The 23576-nt window shown below is 37.9% G+C and overlaps 2 protein-coding genes across 2 annotated transcripts; both read right to left on the bottom strand.

Moving 5' to 3' along the window:
* Positions 1-3067: 3067 nt before the first annotated feature.
* LOC145478680 (putative protein 2) lies at positions 3068-16118 on the bottom strand. The gene is made up of 5 exons (XM_081456780.1): positions 16007-16118; positions 15727-15830; positions 5913-6000; positions 4599-4709; positions 3068-4089 (listed from the first exon to the last, which is right to left on the bottom strand). The coding sequence occupies exons 1-5, from the start codon at positions 16097-16099 to the stop codon at positions 3958-3960; spliced, it is 528 nt and encodes a 175-aa protein (XP_081312906.1). The 5' UTR covers positions 16100-16118; the 3' UTR covers positions 3068-3957.
* Positions 9575-11886, bottom strand: LOC145478678 (uncharacterized). Its single transcript, XM_081456778.1, has one exon. It carries the CDS (start codon positions 11790-11792, stop codon positions 10848-10850), a length of 945 nt encoding a protein of 314 aa, XP_081312904.1. The 5' UTR covers positions 11793-11886; the 3' UTR covers positions 9575-10847.
* Positions 16119-23576: the final 7458 nt, after the last annotated feature.

The raw sequence follows: 23576 nt of genomic DNA, 5'->3' as shown, positions 1-23576 counted from the left end.
GATTCACGAGACAAAGATACCCCGGAGAAGATTTTATCCATCAAATTAACAAGATACAGCTCCACTGGGAAGCGAGAAATCGTCAATTAAATTTTTCAGACAAATCCTTCTAAACTTTTTTTGCAATCCGCGGCTCGGTTTCGCAAACACTGTATGGAAAAGTAAAAATTTGTAAATTCTCTTACCTGGTGTCTTACGTTTTTAATTCATAAATATTTCGAAATTCTAATTTTTCGTGCTTTGTTAGACATTACATTCTCCTTCCTCCTTTCCCAAACGTTGAACTCGTGTTGCCGTGTTTGCCCCGCGCAGCAGCAAAATAGTATCGGAAGGCCTTCGTTCAACACTTAATTGTACCGTGGCTCCCTGTGGTTTGGGCTCTGTCTTGCCACACGGGTGAACAAGGCAATAATCATTGGAGCCACTGTGTGCATGTCGCCTGGCTAGATTTAGTTGTAGAATACCGGGCCACTCATTTGCATCTCATTGAGAAGCGTTGAAAGATATGTCAATAAGTGGCCCGGTGCTGTAAAATCACTCCCAAAAACGAAACACGAATGACCAGCTTATCATACCCGTAGTACTGGAGTATATAACACAAACAAACCATTAACAAATTGACCTGAATTTCACCTTTGTCCACTGTTTCTTGTGTTTAGAATGGCCGCTCAAGTAGAGCGACCGCAGTGCATGATATTTCAATTGACAACCGCATATTCTACAACGTGGGCTCACACTTGCAAATCCCCCACCCCTTCCTTCCACCTCTCAGTTACACGGGAAGCAAGAAGCTCAAGAGCTGGGAACTGGATGACATGAGCCACTAAAATTTTCCGAGGTTTGCGCGAGTCTGATTAGAGGCAATGGTTCGCTAGTAGACAGATTCTGTTTCAATTGCCTTGCAAATTATTCACTTTTCAATGTAATAGTTACAGTGCAACTTCTCGAACCGGGCTACCTAGAAGAAAACTAACGAATCAAAACGTAAACTGATAACAATGGGCTGAGTAGCTTCTCGTTACGGCAAGTAATGGTCTGTTTGACGTGAAATGAGATCACACTAAAGGCCCCTTTCACACTATGCCATAGGAATTGGAGAACGGAGGTTTCTCTCTGAAGACACATTAAATGTTCTCCGTCCACACTACGCTGGAAGAATTTAACAACGCAACAATCATTGGTGATTTTATGAAGTTTGTTTGAGGAAAACAGGGAAATCACATGATTATTGTGACGTCATCGTTTTCGAAAAGCTCCGTTTTCAAAATACTCCGTTTTCCCGCCCACACGAAAACGAAAAACAGGCGTTTTCAGATTCCTCCGGTTTGAAGAGCGTTTTCGAAGAGCTCCGTTTTCGTGACGGATTAGTGTGGACGGTAGGCCTAACCGTATAAATAAAGCTCCGTTTTCAAATTCCTCCAGCGTGGTGTTGGCGCTGCCCATGAAAAGAACGGGCAAGGCTAAATGCGCGGAAATCATCTCCTCTGATAAAGAGTGATTATTTTCCATCTACCCCGATTCCAATCTCAGGTAGTTATATCATGTCATTGTTGTCACTGGTCTCTAAGATTTTCGTTTCTGCTAGCGTTTCTGTATTATTGTTAAGCTCAAGTTTAGTTGCAACAAACGAATCTGAAAATGAAAGCTGGCTAAGGCGCGCATGGATGAATAAACTTGCGCGATACTTTTAATCTGAATTCATTATCAAATGCGGGAATTTCCCGCCCACAGCAAAGTATCTTTTGTTAAATCTATTTACCATCAAGTCAGCGCTTTTTAAATTGCACTCATTTCCCTAACAGGCAAAGTATTACTTCAGAGAACATTGAGTGCCACTTAATTCCCTAGGTGTCAGCTTTTTATATACAGGTAGATTTTCCATCTCCAGCCTGTCCTGACTTTTCCACGCGGAAAAACGGCAGCTGAGGCCCCACAATAAACATAGACATAGACATAGACAGTTCATTTTACTTGGACAACACACTTAGCTATGGTAACGGTGCGTCCCATAGACTGAACAAATAGTTACCCGTTGCATTGCGACGGAATAACAATTAACATATATTTTTGTTTATGCGGAGGCTGGATATTCTTATTTTCCTGTCAAACTTAGGCTGAAAATATTCGTTTGGACATTCTTAGATTACAGAGCGTAGTAAATGCATTTCATGTACATGTATTATGTATTTGTGGGAGGCGCGGTGGCCTCATGGTTAGTGCGCTCGACTCCGGAGCGAGCGGTCCGAGTTCCAGCCCCAGCCGGGGACATTGTGTTGTGTTCTTGGGCAAGACACTTCACTCTCACGGTGCCTCTCTCCACCCAGGTGTATAAATGGGTACCGGCGAATTTAATGCTGGGGGTAAGCCTGCGATGGACTGGCATCCCATCCAGGGGGAGTAGAAATACCCTTAGTCCCTTCATGCTACAGAAACCGGGATAAGCTCCGGCCTGATGGGCTACTTGGCTCGTATGCAGACTTGAACTTTTTAGTACATGTGTTTCAGTTAAATAAAATGGATGTGATCAGGAATTGAACTATCAAATAGAACTGTACGGTGTTTGTACGTTCCTGTACTGTGTTACAATGTGCATGTGCTTTAACCTATTCCTGCTGGAGCAGTAAACTGACTATCCAAAGACAAAAACTTGTTAAAATGTCTTTATTCCAACTTCAAAATTACTTTATTTTACATTTTTCAACATAATTATTACAAAATTCAGACAGAAGCAGCTGGGACACTTGATATTTGTTAAATTTGAGAAGTCCCATGTTTTTCTTTTCAACTAAAAAAGAAAAGGAACTAATAATTGTGAACAAGCAAAGCACACAGTAACAATTTCAAGCAAATTTACTCCTGCAGAATCACTGCGTATGCTTTGATGGATAAATGACTGTACGATGAAAAAATATCTGATTAGGAAGACTTTCCTGTCCCCTAAGACAGTGGCAGATCTAGGGGGGCCCAGAGGGCCCGAGCCCCACCCCCACTTATTTTGGGTGAAAAAAGAAGTAAATGACTGAAGGAAGAAAAGCCGGCAGAGCAAGTAAAACACCCCCCTCCTCCCCCCCCCCCTTTAGCTCAAAGTCTGGATCTGCCACTGCCCTAAGATTCCTGTTATGACCCACATCCAATAATTCTGACCTAATTAATAATGGGTAAGTTATTTGTATCTGTAAACTAATTGACCTTTTGATTATGAGCTCAATAGTGACCGAGGGTCGAATTAACTATCCCTTTCATAGAAATTGTTTATTCTTACTATTTCTAGTTTGTTCTTATAGCATTCAAACTGATTATAATTTCATTTAAATTATGATTTCCAGTAGTTTAATCTTCATTTTAAGCAGTATGACTTTAAAGCAAAATCACATGCAGACTGAACTATCAATTGAAACTTGCAGCAGTACTTGCAACCTCATCAGTTCACTCAACAATTTTGAGATTTCTTTTTAAAGTAAGAGACACAAGAAAAAGTTGCCAGTTTGTAGAGAACATCCACCACTGCACACTGGTGACTAATTTTGTACAATAGAGCTCAGTCAATCAACCAATCAATCAATCAATCAAATCATCACATTGCAGTATTTGCATTGGTATACTAGTAGAATTCTACTTATGACTGCTAGTCCTCTGGCTGTCTTATGAAAATATAGCAAACAGCTCCACTGGTTGCACTGTTACGTACTTCCAGTGTCTATATCAGTTTCTTTCCTCGCATCTTACTACCCCAGATGGGGTAACAAAGAGCCTGCAATTACAGTTGACACTGCAATCATTTTACCAACAGTTGAAACAAAGAACAAGCTAAAAAAGGTAGGAATAAATAAGAAGTAGTATTGACTCTGGCTATACATGTTACATCATCATTATCACCATATCTACACCATGCCACTGCAAATGTATGCATTTTAAAACATGAACACCATAACATCAACCTTATCTCCTTCTGATTATCTAACTCAGCATGGTTCTTGTATCATAAATGTTTTTCCTCTGCTCAGCAACTGTTCTTTTCCATTTGGCCAACTTTTCATCAAAGTTTCTAATACTTCTTCCCCCTGGTCTAAGACGCAATCTTTCTTGTACCTGAAAGCCAAGAAGCAAACAATCTTTGACTGTAATTTTTGTGTCCTTAACTTTATCTTATTGTCCACAGTTTCGTTTTGCAATTTCAAAAGATAATTATTAAAAGCTATTTGCTCACAAGTTCCAGTCAGTGGTATAATGTGGCATAAAAACATAAAAATTGTGGACAAGCATTCTTAAATGACTTTTCAAGCGATTTTTGTTTCCTGAAATGATTATGTTGTTGCTAAAAACAGTAACCATCTCTCTAATACACCCATCTCCTACAAACAGTTCATCCACCCTTTCTAATGCTTTTCACAAGAGGTAAGCCTCCCACCCCAGGCCCAGTTTGTTCAAAAGGTGGATAAAGCTATCCACCAGATAAATCAATATCCAGCAGATAGCGTGGTTTATTTTGTCAACACTGTCTTGTCCACTATAGAGTGATTTATCCAGTTCCTTCAAACAACTGGGGCCAGGAGGATAGAGAGATTTTAAAAAATGGTAAAGAAACTAATAATAATCACCTCATCTGCTGTGACGCTTAACACAACTGGTTTCCGCTTGGAATCAATAAACAGATATAAGAGGTAGACTAGCAGAAATCCAATAACAACAATAATGAAGATAATCACTACCTGCAAGGAAATTAATGGAAAAAATGGTTACAAAAAAGTGAAAGAAGAAGGTGAAAGCCAAAAGCAGCTACGACCGCAATAGGGCTGTAATTGAATAACAATTCTTTGCTAGGACAACAATGACAGAGTTCACCATCACTACAGTTCTACCACTAAAGCATACAAATGTAAGTCAATCAAAAACTTTGAAAGGCTAAATAAATGTGATATGTGTATGGAAGTCCCTGATTTATGAGTCAAATGAGTCTCTGAGTTGTAAGTCAATGAGTCAATATTATTACACTCCAGTTACCAGTAGCCCTAACAGCAGTCTGGTTAGCCTTAATATTTAATTGCACTTTGGTTAAACTAGACTACAAGTAGTCCCTCTTTTGCTTAGTCTAGGATTTTGCGTGACCCTTTTTTCCTCGCAGTTTTCTTTCGTGCCATGCATGATGGACTAAGAGAAAAAGGGACTACTCATAGTCTACATTCAGCCTAAATAGCACTCTGATTAGCCTGAGTGGCAATAGTCCAATTAGGCTAAAAAGTCCTCCAGTTTGCCTTAGCAAGACTCAGATAAGACTAAACATTGCTCATACTACAATCCTGGTCACAAGTGTTGGGACAGTTCACAGCAGATGACTTCACAGGCAGCCTCTCTTAAGACCAAGACCGCGTAAGCCTGCCTACCCCCCTCCCCCCTGTCAATTTTGATAAAAATCTTGAAGGAATAAAACCTTGACAATAGCTTCAGAATAACCACGTTTCAAGAACTGTTTACCTCCTAGAACTGTATTCTCCAACTAAAGAGACGATAAGATAGATATTCACGTCTTATTCCAATAATAACGATTTTTCAGCAATCACGTTCAGTTCCAACAAACCTGTCTAACCACTTTCTATTGACCCTTTTTCCTTTTTAACCACATCCGATCTAGTCATCAGAATAGCTTCATTTTCTTTCAACACTGCTAGGGGGGAGGGGGGTCAATTATACTTGCCTCTATTCATCTTTTTTTTCTAAAACGTCAAGAACGTACTTGAAATTGTGGGTTTTAGCGTGCAAAAGGGGAGGTGTCCCAACAACTTATGGCCAGGATTGTAGCCTATTATGGCAAGCTGTCAATAATGGTAGTAGTAACACTATGTATACTTGAATGAATTGTTGAGTCATGACTCATGGAGTCATTTGACTGAAAAATAATTTGATCTCTAAACTACCTTTATGAGGGTTGTGTTCCTGGCTTCATACATACACTGACATCTTAAACAGAACTGCTCTTCTCTTTGCACAATTTGCTCACAGTTGCTGGAAAACAAAAATCATGTGCACTTGTAGCATCCTACCACTTATCTTACAATTAACGAAGAAGGTCACTCCAAAAAAACCAATATTTTTTGTCAACTCTAGTAAAAACCTTGCACTAAGTTTAGCCAAGAGTTCACCAAAGATTCAGCCTCTAAAATGCAGGTTTTCTTGTGAAATTCATCTTTAAAGAAGCCCATTTTGAACAGTACTCAGCAGTCAGGCCACATTTTTGTGACCTCATTCTGTCCAAGAGAAACTGTCCAAATGGCTTCCGACAAGCCTTTTAACTGCCACTCTGGGTAATGGCTACTCTTGCGCCATATTATTTTGAGCCAAACAGGCTCCAAACTCTGAAATGAAAGCATTGAAGATAGTGAAGTGGATAATTGCTTGGTAAAAATTTTTTTTTTTTTTTTTTGTAATTTTTATTTTTTTTCAACATTTTGGGTTATAATACATACAATACAACACAAGACATAACACTAGTTACAATACTTACAATACGTCATAACTACAATAGATTACATACAACAAATTATAATTACTAATCGTAGCCTAATTATACCTAAAGAATATGCAATGCGTTGTTTACAATAGTGCAGCTACCCAAATACAGAGAAAAAAAAAAAAAAAAAAAAAAAAAAAAAAGAAAGTAAGTTAGTGACATGCTGAGAAGGAGAAATTACAAATTAAGCTCAACTATTATTAAGAGATGGCATTAGTTTTTCCCACTTTTTGTAATGTTTATAAAGTTGGTTATTTTTGGTAGCTATTTTTTTTTCAATGTAATAAACGGTTTTTGTCTTTGCTAAAAATATTGTTAATGTTGGTTTAATTTTATTTAATTTACATTTATAAATAAAAAACTTTCCTAGCAGTATCAAGTGATTCAGGATAATAAAGTCTTCGTTGTTGTTGAACACTCCAAACAATATATTTTCAAATGTCAAAGTGTCCAAAGATACATTCTGGTTTGAAAGCCAAGAAGAAAAAGCCCGCCAGAAGTCTTTTGTTGTATCACAATAAAAGAGCAAATGTTCGAGGGACTCGACCTCTTTCAAACAAAAGGTGCACATTGGTGATTCAATCATTTTAAAACGGAATAACCTCTCATTTGTGAAAATTATATCGTTTAATAATTTATATTGGAACTCTCTAATTTTTGTTTCAAGTGTGACAGTGAATGGTAAAGAATAAATTTTTTTCCAGTCTTCTATAACCTCTGGATATTTGTCCTTCAACTTCCTTTTGGCGGTTGGAGGAGTTTGTTTCTTTGTTTTAAATCCTTTATACAAAAGTTTTGAAGAGGCTTTTAACAGATCCGATTTGGTTTCGTCGATATAAATATACACTGTATCCAAATGCTGTTGAGGATATAGTTGCTGATGTTGAATATGTGATTCTTTGATAATTAATCTCCATTCTTTTGGTATGGCATCTACAATTCCTATTAATTTGAAGTACTGGATTGGAGATAGATTCGCTTCCAACACTTTAGGGCTTTCAAGAAATTTACCCGTATCGGATAACAAGTCACCAATTTTAACAATTCCTTTAGTAAACAAATGTTTTTCAAAAAGAGATTTTCCGTGTATCACAATATTCCTATTATTCCAAATAATTTGGTCTACAACATCCTCATAGGTGGCTACCTTGGATTTCTTTAAATTACGAAATGCCTCTAGACACTCTTTGTAGAATATTGGAAGATGAACCGGTAGTTTACTAGTTTCAAAATCACAGAACAGGATGAGTTTTCCACCTATATTTCCAAAAAAGAAATCATCTAAAATAGTTTTCCAAGTGCTGTTGCTCTCTCCTAGATACTTTTTTAAGATCATCACTCTTTGAGCCGATATCATGGATTCAATATCAAGCATTTTTAGTCCTCCATTTTCAATATCATTGATAAGCGCGGTCCGTTTAATTTTATCGTTACCTTTCCAAATGAAACCGAAAATCAGTCTGTTTATCTCCTTGACAAGATCGTTTGATATTGAAATTGCAGTCGCTTTACTCAAAAATTTTGGAATAATGAAGGTCTTAACTATTTGAATCTTACCAATCAGGGTAAGACCCCTCCACTTCCACATACTCAGCGTTTTTTTAATAGATTTGAATATTGAGTCGAAGTTTGCTTTGTCTCGTGATGGTTTGTGATAGTCAAAAACGGTACCTAATATCTTGATTGATTTTCGCACTTTGTGAGTAAAGTCATTTTGTACTAGTTTATGTGGGCCGATACCAAAAACTTCTGTTTTATCGTCGTTAATTCGGAGACCAGAATGCAATGAAAAAACCTTTAAAGTTGTACAAAGTCGCGAATATGCATTTATGTCTTTTAGAAAACAAGTCATGTCATCTGTAAAAAGCGTGAGTTTGATCTCCACGTTTTTGACCATTATTCCTTGTATGGTTTTATCCTGCCTGATTTGACATGCGAGAACTTCCAAAGCTAAGATGAATAATAAAGGTGATAGAGGGTCACCTTGTCGTACACCACGATGGATACAGAAAAGATCTGTAGTAAAGCCGTTATTTAAGATACAGCTGGATATGTTTGTATAGAATGTTTTTACCCATTGTAAAAAATACGGTCCAAAATTGAATTTTTCCAATACTTTAAATAGATATGTATGGTCCAGAGAATCAAATGCCTTTTCAAAGTCAATTGCCATTAGAATACCTGTTGTATTTGTGAGTTTTGCCAATTCAAGTAAATCATCGATTGTTCTAACTGCATCAAATGTAGACCTTCCTTTGATAAAACCATTTTGATTATGGTGAATAAGTTCTGGCAGGATTGGCTCCAGCCTTCTAGCAAACGCTTTGGATGCAATTTTAACATCTACGTTGATCAGTGAGATAGGTCGCCAGTTCTTTATAAATCGTCTATCTTTATCTTTTTTCTCCAATAGGGTAATCATTGCCTGCTTTTGCGAAGTTGATAGTTGCCCGTGTTGGTGAGAGAAGTTTAGAGACTTTTCGAGATACTTTGCAACCACGTGCCAGAACGCCAAGTAAAATTCCACAGTTAAACCGTCACTTCCAGGTGTTTTGTTTTTCGGAAATGTCTTCAATGCTTCATACAGTTCGGATCTAGTAAGTTGTTTATCTAAAGTCATTTTCTCTTCATCAGACAATTTTTTAGTATCCACTTCATTAAGGAAACGATCAATTGAATTCTCACCTAAATTATACGAGTCTCTATCATAGAGTTTTTCATAGAAATCATGAATCTCTTTCATTATTTCTTTTGGGTCTGTTATATATGAATCATTATCCACGGATAATTTCCGTATACATGTCTTTTTCTTTTTAGCACTTTCTAAATTTAAAAAATACTTGCTATTCTTTTCGCCCTCTTCATACCAACTCACCCGAGATCTTATGATTGCTCCTTGTGTTATATAATCATAATGGCGTTCGTATTCTGATTTGAGAACTTCTAAATCGCAGAGATTTTCAGCACTTGGGTGTTCGTCACATTTTCGCTGACACTCTTTTAGTCTAATTTCCAAATTTACCAGCTCTGACCTTCTCTCTTTTGCTTTCTTCTTACTATAACCAATCGTTTCATAGCGTATTTTATATTTTAAATAATCCCAGGTAACCCGCGGGTCTTCGATTTCTCTACTTTCGTCTACCCATTCACCGATTTTGTTTCTAATTAGGTCTACATATTCTTTATCTTCTGACAAACTTGCATTGAATTTCCAAAAAGACGGTCCATAGGTTGAGTTCTCTATACCATTAATGTACAACGTAATGGCGGAATGGTCAGATCTAATAGCAGGGATAATATCGACCTTATCAACTTCTTCCTGTATATTATTTGATATCAACCAATAATCTAACCGCCGTTGAATCATTGGAGTTTTCTGTCTCCAGGAGAAACGTTTTAATTTTGGGTTTCTGATTCTCCAGATGTCTATTAGATCAAGAGAAAAACATAGATTTTCTATCTTTTTGGACGATTCTTTCAATTTTGGAGATCCTCCCGATCCATCCAAATCTGGGTCGCGGATAACATTAAAGTCACCACCTATTATTATTTTGCAATCAGTGTCAATTTCCAATTTGTCGAATTCGTTCTGTATTTCGTCGTAAAAGATGCATTGTTCGTTGGTCTTATTTGGCGCATAGATATTCAAAAATAAAAAAGATTGACCTTGAACAAGACCTTTTAGAATGATATACCGACCTAGATTATCTTGTTTACATACCTCAAGTTTACAGTCAAGCCCTTCTTTGACTAGTGTTAAGACACCTCTGCTGTGTTCAGAACCATGACAAAAAAACAAGTCTCCTCTCCACTGGGATTTCCAGGTGTTTTCCACCTCGGATGTGCTGTAGGTCTCTTGTAGAAAAATTATATCAGCTTTATCCTTCATACACCAATGAAAAAGTGCTTTTCGTTTATCAAAAGATCTTATCCCCCGAACATTTAAGGATAGGATACCAAAATTTAAATTAAGTTTTGTAAATTTTTAAGGACATATTTAAGTGAAAAGGCGAGCAGTTGCAGAGAATGAGATAGTAATCTTTAGTAGATGAGCTAATGAAAAAATTTGCATGTCTCTTGAACAAGAAAAAGGTAAAACTAATTAATATTGAAAAGGAAAAAGAAACAAAAGAAAAACATTTATAACACCTACAACTACAATTGAACATGTATGTAAAACAGTAGCCAGCGATAAAAGCTGTTAATTGCGCTACTAATGGAATAGGTCTTGCACGCATTGCGCTAACTAGATGACACGCATGCAGCTCCATTTTTAAGAACAAGTGTGAATGAGGCTTACATGTTATGAATACCTAGATAGAGAGTTTATGTTCCAAAGAAATTAGAAGATTCGTATACCCTCAATAAAAAGTTTGTCCGGCTCTGATCTTTTGAAGAACGCCGATTTTCCGTCTTCTTTTGCTTTTTTGAACTTAGGCATTAATTCCTTTCTGCGGTCCACAATTTCTTTCGGAAGGTCTGGCGATATTCCGAAACCAGTTCCTTTCAGCTTTCTTGCACTTGACATGACTCGCTCTCTGTCGGAGTATCGCAAAAAACGTGCGATTATTGGTCTTGGTTTTTCTTGCGATGGGTCGCGCTTGCCAATGCGGTGCACTCGTTGATACTCAAAAGAATCCGCCTCGCTGATGTTAAGTTCCTTCTGTATAAAGCCAATTAACACCTCTTTGACATTTTCTTCTGAGAGGTGGAAAGATTCAGCAATGCCGTAGAAGCGAAGGTTTTCCCGTCTTTGATACACCTCCATATACAACTTCTCGTTTCTTAAGGCCTCGATCTTTCCCTTGAATTTGTTTTCGGTGTTTACTGTATTTTCTTGGATAGTTTGTTCCAGAAGCTTTACTTTCTTCTTTAAATTTTCTATCTCTGTATTTGCGAACGACATTCCTTCATCTAACACCTTCAGTTTTGTTGTGGCGTCCCTGCTGAAGCTTTCAAACTGCTCAGCTTTATCCTGTAACTTGTTAACCTTTCCATCGACCACTTTCACAAAACCCTCAAGGATGTCCAATTTCTTTTCCATGTTGTCTAACTTCTGCAGAACAAGGTCTAGCTTCGGCATTACAGAATTAGCCAACTCCACGGCAGCGGCGGTTTCGTCTTCTTCGCTCGATTGCACCGTGTCAGACATGTGCAACTTGACTTTGGCTTTCTTCTCCAACGGTGAAAGGGATTCTTCTTCCGACGAGTTGGATACACTTCTCCAAGTTGGCCCAGTTCTCTCTACATGAGTTTTTCGTCTGAACTTTTCTCCTTTTTCTGCCATGTAGAGGCCTCCATATACGAATTTTGAGCGGAGCTAGCAAAAACACGTCTATACTCTACCCATGCTCGGCCCAATCCCCCTGGCAAGCACAAATGCCTACACGCATTTTTGGTAAAAATAGATTTTGCTGACCTTGTGAAGGATGCCAAGTCAGTTGCACGTTTTTTCCCTTCCCGCCAATTTCGAGTTGGGTGGAATGACGTCACATAAACACAGCCTAGCTGCCAGGACAGTTTCAAAATGGCAGCTTCCGAAATCGCTTCTTTCAAGACAAATTTCTTCAGGATAGTGGGCACTTGAGAGGCTTAAACTTCTGTGAGTGGAAAAGCTGAATGTTTACTTACTATAGGCGAAGACAAAAAAAATTAGCTTTTTGGGGTGACCTCCTTTTAACAAGGAAAGCTTTGTGAAAATGAATTTTACACGCATGTACATGGCAACACAAGACTCATGTGTTAGTTCCTGTGAAAGTCCAACAATCCATACTGTACATGCATTAAGTTTAGTGCCTGAATAGAAAGGAATAAAAAAATATATAACCCAGGGGAGGCACTTTCTATAATGGACTGATGTGGAGGCTCCACCCAAAAGGGTACAATGTACCTTTATCAGGCTCAAGGCGTATAGAAGGGTAGGGTTTCATAAGCTAAAATATAGAAAAAGTTAGTGAAAACTACACGTACCATATTCTTTAAAAAGCCCCTTCAAAATATCTTGCACAAACACATCTAACAGCTGAGTCATTTAAAATTAATATTCCAAGGGGTTACACAATCCAAGGTTATAGAAAAGGGATTCAGTCAACTGCTTTCCCTCCAATGCAGATACATGAAAGGGGTAGCACTTTCTATGGAAGTTGTAAGAACAAGTTGCCTTTTCTGTCAAAAGGGTATATAAAAAGGCAAGGGTTTGAAATTGTGTGTGGTGCCTCCAAATATAAAACTTTGTCGGGTACTCCCCTTCCCTGGGTGTGCAACATGAAAAGGAATGTGGAATGCAATAATATTGTAAAGACATTAGAGACGTGACTAAAAAGACATGGCTGGGGAACAACTGTTCCTTATGTAGGTATTTGTCAATGCAGGTGAACAAAAAACTCTTAGTGGCCATAAAGGTACATGTAATGATATCTCCATCAAACTGCATGAATACTGCCAAATATTATTATTATACATTGAACTCAATATCTCTTTTCTGATCGGTCGAAGTGTACAGTGAATTTTTGAAATCAGCGCCTGAGACATCATCTCTACAGATACAATAATCATGTCAAGGACACTCAAGGTCACGGGTAATCATGTCAAGTTCACGCGCTTTGTTTTGCTTGCCGTCAGTGAAGAAGCAAAAACATGACTTCCATTTTTTCCTTCAATGTATAATAAAACAATTATTAGATTCGGTTTTTGTGATATCCAGAATAATCAAGGTCTCGGTAAGGGTTATCAGCCTCGGCCTTCGGTTTCGGCTGATAACCCCTACCTCAACCTTGATTATTCTGGATATCACAAAAACCTCATCCAATATAATAATTATTTGCATATTTTAATCACTTTAATCAAGAAATAGAAAACATGTTCCATGTTTCTGTGGAGTCATAGAAACACAAGTGCAAGATTGGGAGAACAAGAAATGCCATGGGAACACAAGCTGATAGGCCAGGGTTACCAGAGCTTTCTTGAGTTCTCCCAAACTTTTTTGAGTATTTCTATAACTCAATAGAAATACAAAAACCTATTGTCTACTTCTTTTAGAAAATACCCAAATGAAAAAAAGAAAGCAACTTGTCTACTTTGATCATCAAAATGTAAATTCTCTTTGCTCACATCATCATTACATCAACAGCTTGTGCTAGTTCTGTGTTTCTATCAAGTTTTAGTATAAATCTACCAGCGTTCTATCACAAATGCGGTTCTCTGACTGGCTACGGTCTCATTATTTATTCTGTTACAGATAGCGAGTAGCAAAGCAGTGTGTGCTTGTTAACAAACTGTTGGCCGCTTCTTAGCATTTTCGAAGTGTCTGTGAGGAAGATTTAGATATAGTTTGAGCAAAGAGTAGATTTATACTGAAACAATTAGATTGTTCACTCTCGATTTCTATACGTGATAGTTATCTAGCGCTGTGTCTTCCTCAACTATCACGCGATAGAAATCTCAAGCTCACAATCCAATTGTTAACGGAAACAATTTTTAACCATTCAGCACACATATATTTGGGGGGGGGGGGAGCTATTTTCTAATGGCCATTAATGTATATTGAGCAAAAGTGCCATTGAAATAACTTCCTAATGAACCCTTATTTTCTTTCAAACCGACCACAACCTGATACTGGTTACAAAATTCAAACCAATGTCGTCATTAGAATTTCAAATGTAATTTGCTGTAAATCACCATCAACATGGATTGTCATCTGGGGTGCCTTATCTTTCTCCCTATTTCTGTCATGATTGCATGTCGTACTCTCCTTTTCAGCTGTCCACTTGTGTCCCCCAAACAGAACCCCTCAACCAGTATCTTTTAGTAATAAAGACAAATCATTTTTCCTGACGGTTTGCCCAAACAACAGTGAAAAAGCGGGAAATGATGTCATCAATATCCTCACTAGTGAAGATGTGGAAAATACGTCCCTCATGTTCTGGTTGTAGTTTCGTATGAACTTTACCAGTGGTGTATTTACCATTATAATACAGACAGGACCATGTGCACGCTCTGATTGGTCAGAAACCCATGTTTTATCAGAGTATAAAACAAAGAAAAAGCATGTTTTATTGTTTTGTGCATGTAAAATCTATATCATAAAGCAATTGAAGAAACCTAAGCTGCGTACTACACTGTGATAAAACACTCTGGACATTTGAGAACATTCAAGAAATGTAGAAAATGCGAGCCATAGGCGAGTGTTTTCTACATTTCCCTTGGATGAACTGTCCGATAATTATTAACCTTTAAAATACGCAAACTGTCTTGAGGCGAAACTTCTTTCAGTGGAGAGCATCAAAGAATTCATCATGGGTCAAAAGCAAGAAAACCAGCAATGCAAAGAAATCAAGGTACGGCGTTTTCTTTGAGTTTCCAGAGTTTCTGGGAGAAGTTGGTTAAACCAGAGAAATGACAAACATACCTTGTGTACAGTATGATAAATTGCTCTGCAGTCTCTACATCAGTGTTGTTTGAAGAGACAAAACTGAGTACAAACACACATTCATTACCACACAGTTCATCCAGATAATAAAACTTGCTTGTGTTTAATAGTGTAATTTCCACAACACAGCAAAGCCAGCAAAGTCAGTAAACCCAGGCACTGTTTGCCAAAGCCAGCATCGGTGTCATTAATATTCAGTTACTGGTTCTCCCTCGTTCAACAGAATCCAAGAGGTTGACAAAATAGCTTGAAACAACACCGACATTTTCTAGAGTCCTCAGATGAAGAAGATTTGTGAACAATTTCAGTGAAGCGTGAAGCAAAATTTTGTCCCTCACTAAGTTTTTGATGGTTTTTACATATTATTGACAGCTTTATGTCAACTTTCTGTTGGCTTTTTAGCATGAATTGTAATTGTGGACTTGCATTGAAAAACAAAAATGAGAAAAAGAGTCATGTTTTTCGATGAATTGTGAGTTTCTTGTTCAATGCGAAGAAATAACTGACAAGTTTTTATTGTGGTTGTTCCATGTGCGGCCGTCTGATGTTATGTAATCTTCACCTATTTAGGTTCCAAACAGAATTTTCAAAATTTTCAACACAAGTGGTCACATGATAAAATGCTTATTGACTGAGTAAGGCCAGGCCGGACGGAAAAATATTTGGCTCTCGGTCAGAACGTACGGACCTCGCTGCAGTCGGTCCGTACCTCCTGACCTCGAGCCAAATATTTTCCCGTCCGGCCCTCACACTCAGTCAATAGGTACATAGCATTTTCTTAAATTGGACATACCAATCCTTTGGCTCAACAGTCTTCACAAACACATTCGGGATCTTTGCTGTTTTGTTCCCTTCCTTAGGGCAAACACACTTACACCTTACATCATCATACTGGGCCTGCGATGAAACGTTGAAAATAGCGTGAGTGCTCAGTGGCTTACACGAATTAAGCCTACATGTACATGACGAAGCACAGCTTCAAACGAAAACACAAGTACTTGATTGTTCTGTCAGTATATACTATGTTCCTTCAATTTACAGAGAAAAGTGCTTAAGAAATCAACTTATCTTACCTCAGAAATTGCTATGAAACAGGCCAACGAAGAAAATGCCACGATATAAGGGAAATTCAAAGAGATCATGATGTTGCTTCCTTGGTCAATCATCCGCCATCTTAAAATCTACTCGCGCAATTGATGATGGGTAATATGGATGATAGGCCCGTAGTCGCATGCAAAACATGTGAAAGTTGAGGGAATATAATTAATACTTAAGCATTAGGGCCAGTTAGAATTTTAATCTATAAATATCGGCCTAATAGAATTCCTCGTGAGATAAGAGACACTGCATTCTAGTGCAAGGAAGTCGAAAAAAGGTTACCAATGGAATACGAGAAATTGAATTTGTATTTGAATGTACTGGAAGGTGAAGATCTAGGACGAGCTTTTAGAAACAGATAGACTTAGTCCACTGAAAAAAGCAATCGATACACCAGGATTTATATCAGAACGAAGGTCAGAAAAACAACCACTTATGAAATGGTAACCAGTTCCTTCTCCTTATCTGTCTTTAAACTGTTGCACAAAGAGAGCCCTATTACAGTAATAATATAAGAAACAATATTTTATGTGGAGGCTTCCAATCTCCTAGTGGTGGTTTAGTGGTGGTTTTCAGGAGGGTCTTCCCAAAAAAGGTCTAAAGGGCATTTTAAGTCTAAAATATAATATCGTTCTCAGGTGATATTATGACAAATCCCGAGACTATAAAAGATATGAATTGGCCACCGTAAAGAGATTCGAAAGCTGACGTTTTGAGCGTTAGCTCTTCGTCGGAGCGAACCGGATTCGCTCCGACGAAGGGCTAACGCTCGAAACGTCAGCTTTCGAATCTCTTTACGGTGGCCAATTCACATTATCAACACAGTTGATAAGACCAAATTATCTTGTTATACCCCCTACCGACGCAGCACCACAGTTTCTATAGAAACCTACCCCCTCTGTAAAAGATATGTCTACCGTCTGCTCTAAAGGATGCAGGAAAAACTAGAAGGCTATTCAGTGCGATTCGTGTGATGGCTGGTTCCACGACAAATGCGTCAACATGAAAACTACCGAGTACAGTCGATTGTGTAATGACTCTATGGCTTGGGAATGTATGGGTTGTTTATTTCCAGGCGTAGGTACACCTGTCCGGAATACAAGCGCACCATCTAGCTTCGATAAGGGACAAGAAAGTGGCGCAAATATACGTACGGAAATGAATTCCGCTCTAGACAAAAGAGGAATGAAATTTTCCCATGTTAGTATAGGTAATCGTATGAATGCGAGTGCAATTAAGGATTTCCAGTACGAGTGATATTTGAAAAATTCTCTCAAAATTGCACGAGCCTTTAGGCGAGTGCGATTTGAAAGAATTTTCAAATATCAGGAGTAGTGTAAATCCTTAATTACTCGAGCTTTCGTACGGTTATACTAACGGAGAAACAACAATAACATTATATTAAGTGTAAATTTGACCCTTGTTCACCATAGGGTCTCCAGTAGCTCATTGGTTAGATGTCAGGGGAAAAATATAGCAATGGTCTTAAAAATAGGGCTTCTACTTTTTTTGGAGCTTCGTTTGGCTAAAATTTCTCGAACAACTTTTATGTTCGAAACTTAAACAAACAGTGTCTTGCAATAAAGCGATCTATATTGTATTTTAAGTAAATAAGTTTCAATACAATCGCGTAATGGTCGTCGCTGTTCAAATTTTAATATTGTGAAATGAGGAAAACATTGGACAAGTAATTTTCTTTTAGTTTCAAAAAACAATGTATCTTTATGCAGCTTTCTACACTATATATACAGCCTACGCATATATCTTTTGTTAAGTCTTGTTGGCACATTCATCTTTTAAACTGAGTTTAGTTAGTTGACGACTTCAATGAAGCCGATTCTATCCACACAGGCGTACGGGTACCTTCGGACTTGGGGGGCGGTGACCTTACTGCCCGAAAAAAATTATACAATGCCCTAAAGCGTGAGTGTTTCAAACGCACTCAAATCGCAGTAAAAAAAAAAAAACCTTCACAATTCTCACGTCTAATGAAACTGTTATCATTCCAAAAATAGTTATTTTGAAAGACGCATACTCCAGTTTACCTTGATCGACAGCCTAGTAAAATCAAAAACTGATAAAAGAAACAGTTAATTCTTCCTCGTACGAAAAGTTACAGAAAAATTTTAAAACGGCTCTTCGGAGCCATTCAAAACGGCTCTTTATCAGGTGCCACCACAAAAAGAAAGTCTTAGTCCTCGTTTGCTTTGATTCTTTTGTAATTGTTTTGTTGATGGAAATAATATATATAGGGCTTTCCACAAGTTAAACGCCATTTTTTTTTTTAGCTTTTTTTTTTGGCAACTTCTGGCAGGGCTTTCCACAAGTAGCTCGGGAACTTGTTGGCAACCGTTTCGTATTTCGAGCAACTTTTTTCGTTTTGAATAATTTTTTTGTTTGGAGCAACTTTTTCAACTATATGATCTTTCATATATTCACTTGCATTGGTCATCACCTACGGGTATATTACGAACTCACAACGTGACCAACTACCAGGGGCTTGACAGCTCAGTTGGTAGAACACTTCACCGGTATCGCAGAGGTAATGGGTTCGAATCCTGTTCAGGCCTGAAATTTTTTTAAAGGCTTTAATTTCACAACTGCTTGAGTGGTGTCAGGAGCCATAATCGGGGACGGAGACCGTAAGCGCGCACCATTTCAAGTATTGGGGTTGTCCCCATGATATGGGACAATAATTCTATTTTTAGAACAAATTGCGCCATCACCTGCGGCACACGCGCGTACATGCATGCTGCGAAGATTTTTGCGGATGTCGCGCGGGGGAAATGGCGTCCGAAATTCCCGAAATGTTTCATGTTTTGCCCCACAACTCAACGCGTTTACGTCTGTTGGAATTTTGCTTAAGTATTTTCGTCGTAAGCTGCTCCAGTTTGAGTGAAGTAAGACAGTGTCGAATTTAGGTATGTTCCGCCGTAAGCTTATATATATCGCTGACCAAGTTGTGTTCCGACTGATGCTTCTTTTACATGAGCTGTACATTACTCCACTTTAAATTTCACATATGTTGAAGATTAACAGCTTTTCCATTACACAGCAAAAAACTAGCTGGATATATTTAGATATACAAGAGCTTCAGGACTTCATAGTTTGCTAGCTCCTCTTGCCACACGCTTGCGAGGAATTTGTCAGTCTATCGCGACCGAAAAGTAAAACAAAATAATTGCTAGTTTGAGTTTCGCGTGAATTGTAAGGAACGCTTGATGTTTCATCAAGGCTTAATAACTTTACGTCCGTAGATACTGTTTTATTCGTGTAAAAATCCAGTAAATTCTCTGTTGTCGATGAATGAGAGCGCCCGCCGATGCGTGTTTTGTACAGTCAGTAAACATGGCAAATTGTACTTCCGCCGCACTTTCGTGTGAAAGCGTACATCGAACTCAAACAATAGCTCTATAGTTTTTAAATATGTTTAAGATTGATAAATGTTTGAGAACATATTAAAAGCTAAGCTGAAAATATGTGAATAAAGCAGAAACAATCAGCAAAGTTACGATGACGCTTTCTTTAATCAACTTGGAATAACGATTTCGATTTTGATGATCGAGTTATCAAAACTCCTTGTCTATTTTCATTTTCGCAGTGTAAAACTTCACTATGCTTATGTTGAAGAAACACACATGATGTTAGTAGCCTTTTTTGCATTCGTGAAATTTGTTGCAGCATCTCAGCACAAAAGATAACGAAAGAAATCTTTGTCAAGATTTGTTGACAATTGAAAACACCGACTCGGACTTGAAAGTGCACGAGCTGCATGCACTATGCAAATGAGCTAATTGTACGCGTCAGACTTTCCTTTCAAAAACTTTTGCAAACTCACCAAACAAGCAGAGACAATAAGAAACCATCGAAACAGGTTTTGGTTATGATTAAACATTGTCTGAGAAACTCACAAATTTACTCGATACCAGAGTAGAGAGTTTTCTTGCTATATTCTTAAGCATACGCGTAAGCTTACAACTAGCGTGAGCAGATCTTATTATTCAATCCCAGCGCGAGACTGAAGTCTTGTTTTCGACCCTGAAAAACCCACCTTTTCCGTTAGCTCAGAGCATAAAACTACATATGAGCGCCCTGGTTCGTATTCTCTGCCTTATTCCCTACCATCGCTGTGAAAAATACGCACGCAACGTGACAACATCCACGCGAGAGCCCCTGACATGTGCGTGAATCCGCGCGGATATATGACGTCAGGATGGCGCAATTTGTTCTAAAAATAGAAAAATTGTCCCATATCATAGGTGCGCGCGAATCCCGAGACTTACGGTCTCCGTCCCCGATTATGGCTCCTGCCTTGACCTATTTTGAGCAACTTTTGAGCAACTTGTTAAGAAACTGCGGGCAACTTTTTGGGAAATCTCCAGCAACTTGTGGAAAGCCCTAACATAATATCCATATCGTGGATAACCAAGATACACATTTACGAATCTACCAATAATTCGTCTAAGACGAATAAAACATCAAAGACGAATAGTTCGTCCAAAACAAATAAAACGTCTCAGACCAATAAAACGTCTCAGACCAATAAAACGTCTCAGACCAATAAAACGTCTAAGACCAATAAAACGTCTAAGACGAAAAAAACATCTAATATAAATAACTCGTCTCAGAGGAATAAAACGTCCAAGACGAATAAAGCGTCTAAGGTGAATAAAACGTGTAACGTCAGGTTCACGGCGACTTTTGAAAGGCTGAATTGTCACTTGCTAGACAACTTGTTGCGATGAGACTAGCGTGTGTGGGAGATGCTTTACTAATCGAATAAAGCCAGAGATCACGGAAAATCAGCTGTGATTGACAGTGATTTAATTGACGATAATCGAACGTAAACTGAAATATAATGCAGTGAATAAACTAATTACTAGATAATAGAAGATTACAAGATGACAAGAGTCACGAAACAATAATAGCAAACATTCCAATCATAACTGCGATGTGACAATACTTCCAGTCAAACGTCTCAGTAAAGACACAATTAAAAATCATCGGTGATCCCAAGCAGATACGCATACTGCTGACTGTCCAAATACAATAAATGATAACACTCTAAAATCTTGAAAGCAATAAAATTGCACGATGCGATAAAAACGTGCTTGCGTGAGCGCCACTGAAAGCGATGTGGGAATTTACTAGCAAGGAAAGGACTTTAACTGAATTACCAAAGATTCTTATAGGAAGTTGCTAAATAAAAACCTAAGCTAGGGGAGTATACACTATAAAGATCTATCACTAAAACAAGATGAAATAAAAACTTTGAAAACTGGGGCTCTGCCACGTGTTGGACTTGAACAATAGGCTGTTGTATAAAAACCGAGACTAAAGGTACTTAAGGTTAAAAAACGTCAAAACTTGAAACTTATACTAAAAAGCAAGCATAGAAAATAGTTTGTACTTAAACATCGGTTCCCGCTTGCACTCTAAATAGTCAAGGGTAGCTTAAAACTTAATTTACTTAAAAACACGTACTGTGCACGATAGCTGAAACTTGAACTACTGGCGGGAATATGCCGCTAACACTGTCTATATACGTCCACCTGTAAAAACTAATGACGTCGTTGCTAAGCAACAAATTGGCGAATCAGAAAGAGTCAAGATTACTCACTTAGTTAGAGAAGCCTCGATACGGTGTTCATTACAAAACGTCTAACACGAGTAAAACCTCTAAGACGAATAATTCGTCTAAGACGAAAAAACGTCTCAGACGAATAAAACGTCTCAGACGAATTAAACGTCTCAGACGAATAAAACGTCTGAGACGAGCAAAACATCTAAGATAAATAACTCGTCTTAGACGAATAAGACGTATAAAGCGTCTAAGATGAATAAAACGCCTAAGACGAACAAAACGTCCAAGATGAATGAAACGTCTCAGACGAATAAAACGTCTCAGACGAATAAAACGTCTCAGACGACTAAAACGTCTAAGACGAAAAAACGTCTCAGGTGAAAGAAACGTCTAAGACGAATAAAACGTCAAAGAGCAATAATTCGTCTAAGACGAATGAAACGTCTCAGACGAATAAAACGTCTTAGACGAATAAAACGTCTAAGACGAATAAAACGTCTAAGACGAATAAAACGTCTAAGACGAATAAAACGTCTAAGACGAATAAAACGTCTAAGACGAATGTAACGTCAAAGACAAATAAATCGTCTAAGACGAATAAAACGTCTCAGACGAATAAAACGTGTAAGATAAATAATTGGTCTAAGTCGAATGAAACGTCTTAGACAAATAAAACTTCTCAGAGGAATAAAACGTCTAAGACGAGGAAAACGTCTAAGACAAATAACGCGTCTCCGACGAATAAAACGTCTCAGACGAATAAAACGTCTAAGACGAATAATTCGTCTAAGTGGAATGAAACGTCTAAGACGAATAAAACGTGTAAGACGAATAATTCGTATAAGAGGAACAAAACGTCTCAGACGAATAAAACGCCTAAGACGAATACCGCGTCTAAGACGAATTAAACATCTAAGACGAATAACACGTCTTAGACGAATAAAACATCCAGGGCGAAAAAAACGTCTAAGACGAATAAAACGTCTAAGGCGAATAACTCGTCTCAGACAAATAAAACGTCTAAGACGAATAAAAAGTCTAAGACAAATAAAACGTCTAAGAGGAATAAAACGTCTTTGACGAATAAAACGTCAAAGACGAATAATTCGTCTAAGACGAATAAAACGTCTAAGACAAATAAAACGTCTCAGGGGAATAAAACGTCTAAGACGAATAATTCGTCTAAGTCGAATGAAACGTCTTAGACGAAGAAAACGTCTCAGACGTCTAAGAAGAATAAAACGTCTAAGACGAATAAAACGTCTAAGAACAATAAAACGTCTAGGACGAATGAAACGTCTAAGACGAATAAAACGTCTCAGACGAATAAAACGTCTAAGACGAATAATTCGTTTAAGACGAATAAAACGTCTAAGACGAATGAAACGTCTAAGACGAATGAAACGTCTAAGACGAATAAAACGTCTAAGACGAATGAAACGTCTAAGACGAATGAAACGTCTAAGACGAATGAAACGTCTAAGACGAATAAAACGTCTAAGGCGAGTAAAATGTTTCAGACGGAAAACACCTCCAACACCAATCATTCGACTCAGACGAATAAATCGTCTAAGAATAAAACGTCTAAGACGAATAAAACGTCTAAGAAGAATAAAACGTCTAAGACGAATAAAACGTCTAAGACGGAAAAACGTCTAAGACGAATGAAACGTCTAAGACGAATAAAACGTCTAAGACGAATAACACGTCTAAAGCACGAAGGTCTTAACTGGCAGGAATAAAATGTCTAAGACGAAAAATTCGTCTCAGGCGAATAAAACGTCTAAGACGAATAAAATGTCTATGACGAAGAATGCGTCTCGGAGGAATAAAACGTCTAAACCACGAAGGTCTCAAGTGGCACGAATAAAACGTCTCAGGCGAATAAGTTGTCTGATAAGAATAATTCGTCTAGGGCGAATAAAAACATTTAAAGTAAATTAGTCATCTTAGACGAATAG

The sequence above is a fragment of the Orbicella franksi genome, chromosome 2 (assembly GCF_964199315.1).
Source record: "Orbicella franksi chromosome 2, jaOrbFran1.1, whole genome shotgun sequence".
Classification (NCBI taxonomy): Eukaryota; Metazoa; Cnidaria; class Anthozoa; order Scleractinia; family Merulinidae; genus Orbicella; species Orbicella franksi.
The sequence above is the reverse complement of the archived record's forward strand: the minus strand, read 5'-3'. Positions and strand labels throughout refer to the sequence as shown.

Excerpts from the sequence above, each read along its gene's own strand:
- LOC145478678 (XM_081456778.1), bottom strand. The coding sequence starts at position 11,792 with ATGGCAGAAAAAGGAGAAAAGTTCAGACGAAAAACTCATGTAGAGAGA.
- LOC145478680 (XM_081456780.1), bottom strand. The coding sequence starts at position 16,099 with ATGATTGACCAAGGAAGCAACATCATGATCTCTTTGAATTTCCCTTAT. Across the intron at positions 6,001-15,726 it reads ACTGTTGAGCCAAAGGATTG|CAACTGTGAGCAAATTGTGC; the intron begins GTATGTCCAATT and ends TTTGTTTTCCAG. Across the intron at positions 4,090-4,598 it reads TAAGCGTCACAGCAGATGAG|GTACAAGAAAGATTGCGTCT; the intron begins GTGATTATTATT and ends CTTGGCTTTCAG.